At 32.1% G+C, this 12,227-nt stretch overlaps 1 protein-coding gene across 5 annotated transcripts in view; it reads left to right on the forward strand.

Moving 5' to 3' along the window:
* CNKSR2 (connector enhancer of kinase suppressor of Ras 2) overlaps window positions 1-12,227 on the forward strand; it is a 263,361-nt gene that overhangs the window by 137,927 nt on the left and 113,207 nt on the right. For 3 of the 5 annotated variants that reach the window (XM_057538225.1, XM_057538222.1, XM_057538226.1), the window contains exon 9: window positions 3,334-3,480. The exons of the other annotated variants lie outside the window; for them this stretch is intronic. In XM_057538225.1, the coding sequence (XP_057394208.1) occupies window positions 3,334-3,480 (147 nt within the window). The remainder of the gene's footprint in view (window positions 1-3,333; window positions 3,481-12,227) is intronic. 5 annotated transcript variants of the gene reach the window in all.

The following is a 12,227-nucleotide window of genomic DNA, read 5'->3' on the forward strand; positions in this document are numbered from 1 at the left end:
GAAATAAATTTATTTCAATAATTCATTACATTTAATTATATGTTCGAAGATATGTGAGGGTATCACAGAACCAGAGCTGAGAATTATTTTTCCTGGAGCTCTAAGACCATGCCATATTTGCCCTTGAATAGAACGTGGTACAACCCAATAAATGGGGACAGTTGTTAAGAATAATATGCAGTAGAAGAGATAGAAAGTAATGAAGAAATGATCCAAGTCAGGGAGCTTGAGAAAGGACTAAGGAAAAAAGGATTATTCGCATGAGAGGCATGTTGTCTGGCTGCTGTTTATATGTATACAAGTCCTGGGATGGGACTGATATAGCTAAAACCTACCTGTTATTAAGGAAAACGTTACACATAGGCTCGGAATTACTCAGCCAGCTTCATTCCTATTCAATAATTTCCACATGAACCTGAGTTAACACTTAAGTGAGGTATCTACTGAAATCGTTCATTGAATAAAAAAAACAACAGATAATGTAGTTCTTGACTTATTGTGCACAGTTGAATAATAATTTTGTTTTTCTTTTGATAATTATATAAAAGTATAATGCACAGAGCAGATGTCATTTCCCCATCACCACCTTTTACTGTTTTAAATAGTGTTATCTTTCTGGTTCTGTTCTTTTTTGTGGGAATTTTCCATCCATAACAAACAGTCCTAACTAGATACTTCATAAAATTCACGATTTTCTAACTGGAATATTACTATTCATACACTAGGTCCATTTATTTTATTGATTTTATTGTTTATAAAAATAACATGTTTATTGCCAAAAGTTCAGGAAATAAAAGAATAAAGAAGAAAATATATATTGTAGTCTGTACTCCCCTTTAATGTAACCATTGTTAATGGTGTTGTATAGCTTTCTGTGTTTTCTATATTTATATAAAATTTTTTACAAAAGTAGAATTGAAGTACATTAGCTATTTTTAAACTTTTTTCTACACAATTTTTATACCCCATGCTAATGGGCATTTACATAATGTACAGTTTTTCATTGGTTTAAACAGTACTGCAACACACATGTTGCACATTTATCTCTGTGCTCTTATCCAATCATTTTCTTTTGGCAGTGAAAGTAGAATTTGGGAGTCAAAGATAAATACTTCATATGGGTCACTTTTTTAAAGATATTGCTAATCTTATGTTAGTGAGTGTGGGAAGGTTGATTAAAAAGTAGTAAAGTTATATAATTTTCTGCCATTAAGTAACATTCAGCTATAAAATTTAAGAGTAACCAAATTATTACTTTCTCATCAAAAAACAATTTCACTTTCTCATGGAGAAACAATTCTGGTTTTTGGAATTGTGTATTCAAAAAGAGCATAGAGAAACTGAAAAAGCAGGATGAATCAAATTACACTGAACGTTACACTGGAAAACACCATCTAGCCCTAAAATTTTCAACTCGTCACAATGATTATGTCATACAAGAAAATGGAAAGAAATTGGTGGGTAGAAATCAATGTGTAATTCATTGTCAAGAGTAGATAGGCTGAAAGAAGGGTGCAGTCATCATATTGACTGCTTTAGTATAGTTAGCAATTATTTGAATTGCTTTAGTATAGTTAGCAATTATTTGAATAAATAAAGCAAATGATAAAAAGTGGTTATACTCTTTGTATAAACAGTATGTTTTCTCCCTCCAAACCTGGAACTCAGAAATCTGCTCGCATATTTTTTTGGCAAGCAAAATGAATACTTGGATTTGAACTAACTTTACTTTGACTCTTGGCTCATAGAAATGGCTGTAGGGACACTACTTAGCTATCAGAAGAATCAGAATCAAAGTAATGTACCTTTGGGGACATAATAATCTCCACTTATATAGAATGGGAGACATTTGACCAGTTCCATTACTGCAGCTGATCCACATTAATGTGATTTTTCAAAAAACTGGCAGCCTCTTATTCGTGGTAGGCAAGTATCATAATGATCATTTTGATTCATATCTGAGACCCCTGAGGTTTTAAGTATTATAATGTCTTGCTTCTTTTTTGTCCTAACTCTTTCTCTTCACCATCACTCAATTCAGCTATAGTAGAGGTTATAGTTTAAATGAATGGTCACTCATATAAACTAAAGTCTCCCATTATCCTACAGTGGCTGTGGTCCAGAGTACCTCTTCATCATAGTCTCTGGGATCTGTGCTTCTTTTGATGGAAGTGCTCATTCTTTACAGTTTGAGCATTATTTTCGAGGCAAAAACATGATGAATAATAGGCAAAGGCACCCATTCCCTTTCATTTAGGTACCTAGGAAGAAACTAGATCACTGTTCAGACCATTTGCTAAGTCCTGCTTGCAATCCAGGATAAATTTTGACCCAAAGTATTTATATAAAACACCCTGGAAAATTCTAATCCATTAGTGTTGGAATAAAAGGTTATTCTCTCTTTTAAATGTGAAGTGTATTTCTTAAACCTTGGAATAATAGATATTTTTAATGTGTTTCTTTAAAGCATACTTCTAGGATTTCAGATAACTGCATAACCAGCATGTCTTAAAAGCAAAGTAACAAAAATTATTCTGTGTTCAAAAATTTAAAAGGATGATAAGTAATTTAACATGGATAACAGTAGAGCCAGGTTTCAGGACATTTATCAAGTACTTCTGTTTAATTATACAGTATGTTTTGAGGTGATATTCAAATAGAATGGCTTCATTAAATTTAGCACATTATATTTTAAGTTTATAGGGTCTTTTGGAACACATTTCCAATAGCTGCTGCATTAGAGCAGCATTACCTTGTCGTTTCTTATTCTATCTTTATACCGTGGTTAAAGGTTTATTTTATTGATGCTGTCTTCCCCGCTCAGAATGTTTCCTTGGTGTGTCACTACCAGCTACTGGTAGTATAATGTCAGTCTAACGTAGGGACACTTATCTCTAAAAGATGGTGATGAGAAAGCATGTGGTGTAGTTCTTAAGCTCAGGACATTGCCAAATCCTTGTTTCAGGCATGCGGATTTTTAAATTGTACTTGTGAACAAAGCTTGGATCTAGACCTTGTGCAGCATTAATGATGACATAATTTCTTTAAATTCTAAATTACTCCATTGGTAGGATACCATTTTAGTCTCTGCTTCAACTGGTAAATGTCCATTATGTTATCTCATAATGATATGGACTCTAAATGAAATAACATGGTTAATCAACTCAAAAATAAAATTTCTTTCTTGAGTTTTTATCTCCTGAAAATTGATAGGATGGTACACCAATTATGTGATTTTCTTTTTTTTTCTTACTAATCTTATTAAAGGGGGAGAACATTAAATCTTTGAATACTGTACCTCAATTTTATTGTAATGATTTTGCTGGTTACCAGGTGGGGTGGCAGTTGAAAAATTTGGTGAATGCACTACGAGAGGACCCGAGTGGTGTTATCTTAACTTTGAAAAAGCGACCTCAGAGCATGCTTACCTCAGCACCAGCTTTACTGAAAAATATGAGATGGAAGCCCCTTGCTCTGCAGGTAATGAAGCTTAATCATAAGTCATACACCATCATTTTAGCCATAGATTATCTCAGTAATGCTTCTTTATTGTGCCTCATCTCAGCAGCATATAGATTAATCTTGTATGCTTTTGAAAATTTGTTTATGAAATGATCTCTTCACAGCTTATCCTAATAGGCTTAATTGTGATGAAATCTCAAAGTTACTATAATTAAAACCCAAATGATAAAGAACTCTGCCTTAATTTGTAAACATTTAAAGCATAATTCAAAAAAACCACAAGTTCTTTGAAGCCAAAATGTGGATAGAAATGAAAGTGAGAGGTTTCACTTTGTGATACAATCTTCTATTTAAAAGTTTTACCCGCATATAATTCTTGAGGAAACTAGATGATAGTTTATAGAATTTTTTAAAAACAGGTCATGAGATAAAAATAGTTGTTTATAAACAGTAGGTAAAGAAACTTTTAGATAGTAATTAAAATGTACCTATTCATTCTTCCTGACTGATCATTTTTCTCTTTTCTACCATGTACGGAGGCAAAAATAGGGAAATTGATGCGTTAGAATTTCTGCATTTTTCTTCAATGTGAAACGTCACTCCAAAATATTACTCTGGATGTCAGTAAATTACATTCATTAAGAACCAGAGGTATCTAGGAAGTTATAAAAATATTATTCTGATTGATAAAGACAAGGAAGTAATACATTTTCTTCCATTTCAGTCAGGCTATAATCTTTAAACATATCATAGAAGAAATTCTTGTTCTTCACAAGACCTGCACTTTTAAAATAGAAGACCATCACCTTCCATAGAAGGTTAATTTTTAAAAATTAAAATTGCCCATTGAAATAGAACATTGCCTGTTGTTCAGATTAAAAAGAAAAGCAATAAATGAAAATGCCATTGTTATCACTGCTATGTAAGTTGTTGTTCTATATTAGTACCTTACACCATTCTTAGATTTTTTTCCCTAAAATCCTAAATTCTTCATTACATATGAATGGCCTTATAGATTATAATGATCTCTCATTGTTTGAAACTTTCCTAGTTCTTGGCCTCAAAGTTGCATTATACTTAAATAACATAAAAACATATAAAATATACTAACATTAAGGTCTTTAAATTTTTAATGTGAATCTTTCTATTTTTCAAATATATGTAAAACTATATTTTAAAACTATATTAATATGTCCAAATGCATTTGACTTGCAGTATATGTTTATTATCAAAGATTTTTGGTGATCATTAAAGTTGAGAGATCAGTGTTTGACTCATTAATTCGTAGATTAGCAGATCAGACCTTCCCATCACATCATTTTATTTTCTCGCTGCATTATAAGTTGCTTTGTTGTTCCACTCTGTAGTTTTCTATTGACATGTCTTCCCCAAAGATGCTTCTTCAGAGTCCGAGAGATGGGAACCCTGAAGAAGAGACCCCTTTCAGCCATTAGGTTTCCTTCTCTATATGTGTGGTTAAATTTAACAACTTCTCTCTAGTACCTTCTGTTTCATGGTGAACACCAAAAAGACACTAGTTTCTTGTTGATCCGTGAACTCTATTTGAGGGAATATCTCTAGAAAATAAATTGGTGATTTGGTCCTCTTTTAGATTCCTTTCCACAAGCACAAACTGGAGAATTAAGGTAATGATAATATCTAGTTAAGAAAATTTTATAGAAAATGCTAACATAATTGAAAGACCTGCATTTTTTTTTTGCTACACATACATTTGGTGTGTGTATTCAAAGCTAGAGAACAAAGACTTTAATTTTTTAAATTACTCTACATCATTCCTTAATTATAATAGATGTTTAAGGCACTGTTTCTAGTTTCATTCCTAAATGCCAAGAAATGTGCCTCATCAAATCACTAATTATATTTATTTCTCATTGCCTATTCAGTTACTCTGAGTATATTTGTAAATTTACTTTTTCAGAATGCTGAAATCAGAAAAAAAGAAAATCAGCATTTACATAAGTGCATATATGTATTGACGTTTCTGTAAATTTGTTATTTCAACTGAATTTAGTTCACCTAAAATGTATTGTCCAAGTTCAACACCTTATAGATAAACAATACTATTAGTGGGGGCGGGGGAGGACCCTGCTTTCAACTTCTTTGAAAATTGACTTTTTACAGAGCAGAAGGAAGAGTATTAGTTTTAATTAAGTACTTTCAAGTGGTGGTAAAACAAAGTCTTAGGAGTAAGGGCAATGGTTAAGTACTCTAACATACCACACCACCAGCACCAAATCTCCCTGGAATCTATTTTGAAGACCTGAAATTGTACCATTACAGAGTTCGTTTTTGATCTTAAGGCTTTGGCTTGTGCTAAAATGCAAAAAGAAACCAGAAGCATAATGGAAGCTATGTGGTCGGAATTTTTAGAGGATGTATACAACCAAAGATGGACAAAACTTGAGGGTTCGCTTCCAGAAGGGGAAAAATCAAAGAAATAGTGGGATGAGAAGGTCTTGCGGGCAGTTCTGGATTCTTTGTGACTTTGCCTGGGGCCACATATTTTTCCTAGTGGCTAAGAAAGGACCTGGGATGTGAAACATAAGTGCTTAATGTAGCAACAGTCCTCTGTGCAGACATAAGTACCATTCTTACTGTATTGCTGCTTCTGGTATGTGTATGAAGACGTTGGAGCTAAAATGCCCATTAACTCACCTAAATATAAATTTTCAGTGTTCGAACCTGAAGAATTGGACATTAGGTTATTCCTTTTTTCATAGGCTATACCAAAAGTCTACTAAGAATTATTTAAAATAGAGTTTACAAAAAGAAACAATCTGTGGCATTTATTTAACCTCAATATGTCTATTTTATCTTTTTCTTATACAATACCAGGCTTAGCATTTTCAGATAAAATATGGCAAAGTTTGTATAATGGGGAGGTAGATACTAATACATGCCTCTAAAAAAAAGAACAACTTCATTCTAACAAAGGAGTAATTATTTTTTAAACTAATAAGGAAATAATTTGTACCTGTATAAATAAAACATAACCTTATCTACCCTAAGGTAGAAGATTTTTGAGGAATATCACATGTTTTAGTGGAAGTTCTAGAGCAAATAGTAGCTTCTATTATTAATTAACTGCAATGATAAATTTTAATTTGGATTTTCTTTTGAAAATCATTCATGGAATTATAGCCAAATAAGCAAAAGCATACAATTCAGCTTCATGCTCACAGAGCAATTTCATTAGTACATTTCATGAAATTTGGCAGCTCTTTTGTTAAATTCCTGACTTCTCAGACATTTTGCAATAGAACTGAAGGACAAATACTACAAGCAGATTTAATCTGGACTTGAATTCTGTTGTTATCGGCACCCATTCATATATAGTAGAGATGTTTTACCTGAGGTAGAATCTTTATTGTAAGAAAGCAAACTAGCAATTCTTTGCTTTCTGAGAACTGTTTTTAAAACACGTCCTTAGTAGCACCCTCTACTAATGTCCTGGATTTTGGTAAGCATGGTGATTGCTTATGGTCAAGTTCTTCCAATTCGATGACACAAATCCCGGGGAATTATGGATAGCCCTCAATGTATATTTTTTGATGTTTGTTGTTTTAAATTAGTGTGCATAGGTCACCATCTTGCACGGGTGGTGTCATTTTCTTCTTACAAGAGATGTATGGGAGAATTAGCTGGACACTGGCAAGAATGTTGATTGAAATCATCACTGGGAATCAACAACTTTTAAAAACATTTAGGAACCCAGCTTTTTTTTTGGTGAGAATGCATCTCAAAACTAATCACTAAAATCAATGCTGGAATTCGATATACTGATATAGGTTTCATTAAACACATTTTTAATATAAAATGATATAAAGCTGTATCATTAGAATTGCTCCTAAACTGTTCTAATCCATAAGCCTCTTAAGTCGATGTGATAGTTTCTTGTGTGGTTTTTGTGCTTTTCACTTTAAATTTTATTGCTTAGCATTACTTTGATGCCATTTTTACAGGACATTTAAATTAAATTTGAGCAGAAAAAGAAATGGAAAGCAAATAGTCATAGGAGTCAATTTTGTCTTTCAACTGGTGTAATGACTGAAGAACATTAATTGATTGTTGCATTTCAAATACATACAGATATGAATGGTTAAAGTCATTTTGTAAAAATAAAAAACGTAAGCAATAATAAAATTTATTTTAATATCAAAGTTACAGGTTGGGGTGACTGAAAAAAACACTGGTAGCAAAGTTTATATGTTTCTGAGAGTTTTGTTTTAAAAGCATGTTTTGAAGAGGAAGACAAGTAATATTAGATATGACACGAGAAGAAAATAAGTTTTAACTAGAAATGTAACGTGCTGACTGGGAGGCAGAAACAATTATATGTTTTACATGCTCAAATTAGTAAATAGCTGCAAGCAATTGTCACATTACATTTTTGTTCACCAGTGTTTAAGCAAATTAATTAAAGGATCTAAATCACATTTGTGTTTTTCAACCAAATGCTTTCAAAATGTTAACACTGACTACAAATAATCACCGAAGATGAAAAATTATTTTTAGTTTCTTTATTCTTTAGCTTCCTATTCTTTCTTTAGTTAACTTCCTAAAAATGATGCTTACTGTAAATTGAAAAAATTGCAAGTCCAGTTTCAATGTTGCAGTATCAACTATGCCAATAAGAGTGGACAGCAATAAATACACTAGTGGTAGTTTCAGTACAATGTGCAAATTTTGATGATTAATTGGAAAAAGCCATTTTGTAGTGTGACACTAAAGTCTATATTAGTTGTACATTGTGTAACTACATACTTACTTTTAGGCCCATATATCTATTTTTAACTTATATAGATATAGCTTCCTGATCAAATATATGCTTGGAAAAAATGTTTGTTTTCTTTGTAGTCTGATAGGAAAGGGAAGATTACATGCTTAAAAAAGAAGACTCAAATCTTTTGTATTTATAACTTTGGATTCTAGAAAAAGCTGTGAAAAAACTGAGTGGGAGAATTTTGAATACAAGTGTTTCTCTTGCTTAAGCTCTTTTCAAATAATTTACTACTTAAGAAAAGTTTGCCCAGGAAAAATTATGCCCAATAATTTTCCAAATTAGATCTAACATTCTTTACATGATCAAGAAATTTACGAGATTGTATGCAACTTCTTGCCTCCCAAAATCCAGAATACATTTTCTCTGGAGCATTTGTTTAGATGACTCAGAGTTGCTAACATAAAACAATATTTTGGTACTTGTATTGGGAATTATAATAAAAACGTGTTTGAACTGAATAAGGACTTGTGTGAATGTTCTGTGCTAGAATAATGGGATATTGTGATCCATTTGAGTCTGTGCTTATTCCCAAGAGTGAATAAAATAAATGGCCAGGTTTTATACTTGATGTAATCATTCATATTTCAATGAGTATTTTCCCCCCGGAAGACAAAGCAAACTCTTTGTGATATTTGCATTAGTGAATTTTAGAGATAACTACATAATGTGTAATGCACTGTTTTAATCTTCAACATGGGGCTGTCTTTATGTGATTGGTTTCATTCAAGACTTTATATAGCTCTATGAAAGCTGGGTCACTTACCAGATAGAGAACAACTAAATTAAGATACGCTTGCCAAGAGTTGTTAAAATGTAAAATGTTTCAAATAAAACCTTTAACATCAGATGTAGTTTTTAAAGTATAGACGTTCTTTTCTCATAGTCTTTAAAACCGTAGTGTTTTCAGAGGTACATTAATACCTTCCAGGTGTGCTCAGTTACCTTAGAGATGTTAGAATCGGGGACACAAGGAAAAGACCTGAGCCATAAGAGGATTTAACGTGAGATTTCAGTGATCCCTTTCCAAAGCTGAAAATTTTATTTTATAATAATCACAGTCTCCCAATGATGTTTAAACTGGATGAGTAGGATATTATCACTATAGTGAGTCATCACTCATGATTCAGAGGAAGATTTGTGCCGTACCATATTGTGGGATACAATTTGAAAGTATTTATGTAGTTTAAACGGACAATATGAAAAATGTATGTGTACGTAACCTAATAAATTTCTGAGTCCTGTTCACAGTAGTAAGTTATCATTAATTGACCTAAGATTATAAATGTATATTTGAAGAGATGCATATGATCATTTTATTTAGGATTTGGATATTTTAAGAGATGCATGCCAGTGCCCCCAAAATCTATCATAGATTTATTTTAGAAGAGTAACAACATATGTGCAAAATATGTCCTCCCTGTTGGAGCCTCATTGAATCTGGAAGGAAAACTTTATGTCAGTAGGACGATTTAGATATGAAAAATAAATTTTATGGCAAGGTCTTTCCAGGAAATAAACCCTCTTGGATAGAATCCAAAATGGATCCATATCATACTTGATTGCATGCCGTAGTGGATCAAGTTATACTGAAGCTTCATACTTACTTGAGTAAGAAGATGCAGTCTTAAAATACCCTTGTATTTTATCCCTAAGTGATGATAGCTCTTAATTCTCTTCCTATGCAGATTTTACCAGTTAAGAGAAAGAATCAAAAGGCAAAGTGGTAAAATAAAAAAGTATTACCCTTTAGTTCTATTTTTTTTCCTTATATTGGAAATTCTTTATAGTACAACGGTAACTACTTCTCTTATACTATGTTACGAAGAAATGATTAAAACTAAATGTTACCAAGGTAGGAAAAACTATCCTTCTGCACTATTATACTTATATATTTAGGTATTTTTTCTGAAACTAAGGCATATGTCTATTAAATTTTGAATTAAACGCTGAGAGAATTTTTTGATTTGAGGGAAGCTGTATTTGTCACTTTTTGTGTATTTTCACGTACTTGTTGGTTATCGGTAATAGGTGTAATTTTAATGGCACTTGTTACAACTAGGAATTTCTCACTGATAATTTCAGCTTATAGCATCATTTATTCTGTGCTTCATTTAGTCACATTTTGCCTATCTTTCTAATGTTCTTTAATGCCTTCTTCATTCTTTTAGTCATTTAATTTTGTACCCTTTCAATTCTTGTCCAAAGTTAGAACATTTTTAAGACATTATAATTTTAAATTATCACAAATTTCCTTTGGGGTTAAGTAGCTATTTCCATTTTTCCATGAAGCTTCTATTTTACCGTATTTTATTTTTCCATTGCTTAATGTCTTTTTTTAGATGAGATTCTCAAGAATAATGTTTACTTTTTAGCTTGGATTAGCTTGACAAAAATAGTACAATTAGTAGACAAAAATACAACGAATATATTTAGTATTTACCATGTGTTTTACTTGTACAAGGGATACTGATTAGCCAGATGATATCTGCATGGTAAACCAGTTTAAATGTTTTCTATGATTTACCAGTTAATAAAATAACTAGCCAGTAAGAGTTAAACAACATGATTGACTAATTTCTTCTTTCTCTGAAAGAAGTTGTTTTTTTCAACCACTTCAATTAATTGAACCAGCTGGTACAATCAAACCTGTTATCTGTTTAAGCCTATCTAAGAGTCTTTTTCTTCTACATTTTTGCTAATTTAACTAACTGTGTTAACTGAGGACATTAATAGCAACTCCGTGTTGAAAATAGAAACCTAGAGAAAATATCAATTTGAAGGAAGTTGACAAGGCTAATATTTAAATTTCCTGGAACGAGAGGGAACAAGTACCCTAAATAGACAATCCTGGTAATAGTCCAGGCAGAATAAAATATTTTGTTGGTCCTTACCTCACACTTCAGAGGTATTTAAAATATACTTGTAATCATTGACTACTACTTCTCCTTTTTTCCTTTTTTCCTTCCTTCCTTCCTTCCTCTTTGTTTGGGGAGGGCAGGGATAGGTACTAACCAGGAGAAATTACCTTTAGTTCTACAGGTGGTAAAATAAAAGGAGAGAGGTCTTCAAAATAGAAGTAGTGACCCTAGAAAAGAAGAAAGAGAATAAAAGTTTGTTAGATTATTTTTTTAAATGCTTGTGTTTTTAGAACTTGTTTTTAAGTTCACTTGTAGTGTTAGGATATTTTAAAATAAGAGCATATTAGAGCATTTTAAAAGCATACTGAATATAAGTTTTTCTCTCACAGTGCATCTGTTATAGAAAGTTTTGGCAAGTAATGTACTGTGTAATGAATGTTTTCTTTACAGTTCTATAATGATTAAATTTTGGTTAGACTTGTTCTTTAATGTCATTTGTATTTAATACCAAGATGTCCTGACAGAGAGGAAACAATTATAAACAGAGTCACATCACAGATCACACTTGATCTAAAGGTCCTATCAAACCTCATAAATACACTACCATGTGTAAAATAGATAGCTAGTGGGAACCTGCTGTATAGTACAGGGAGCTCAGCTTGGTGCTCCGTGACGACCTAGATGGGTGGGATGGAGGGGGAGTGGGAGGGAGGCCCAAGAGGGAGGGGATATAGGTATACATATAGCTGATTCACTTCAATGTACAACAGAAACTAACACAACATTGTAAAGCAATTTTACTCCAGTTAAAAAAAAAAAGGTCCTATCATTCAAAGATCTGTTGTAGAGGCATGTAATACATCCTTAGAAAGAATATAATTCTTTATTTCCTCAGGCTTCATGGTGTTCATCTGTATAGGTAACTCCTGATTACCTATATAAATTTCAGGATTTCCCATTGCCAAATTTTTTGTTCCTTTAGAAGACACGCATAGTTAAACATAACAGTCTTTACTGTGTACTTTCAAAATATATCAAAATTCCTCAACATGTAAACTTCCTATTTTTTTACATCATATAAGATAGAATATTGTAGAGTCCCA

Source organism: Balaenoptera acutorostrata, chromosome X (assembly GCF_949987535.1).
Source record: "Balaenoptera acutorostrata chromosome X, mBalAcu1.1, whole genome shotgun sequence".
In the NCBI taxonomy this organism is placed as follows: Eukaryota; Metazoa; Chordata; class Mammalia; order Artiodactyla; family Balaenopteridae; genus Balaenoptera; species Balaenoptera acutorostrata.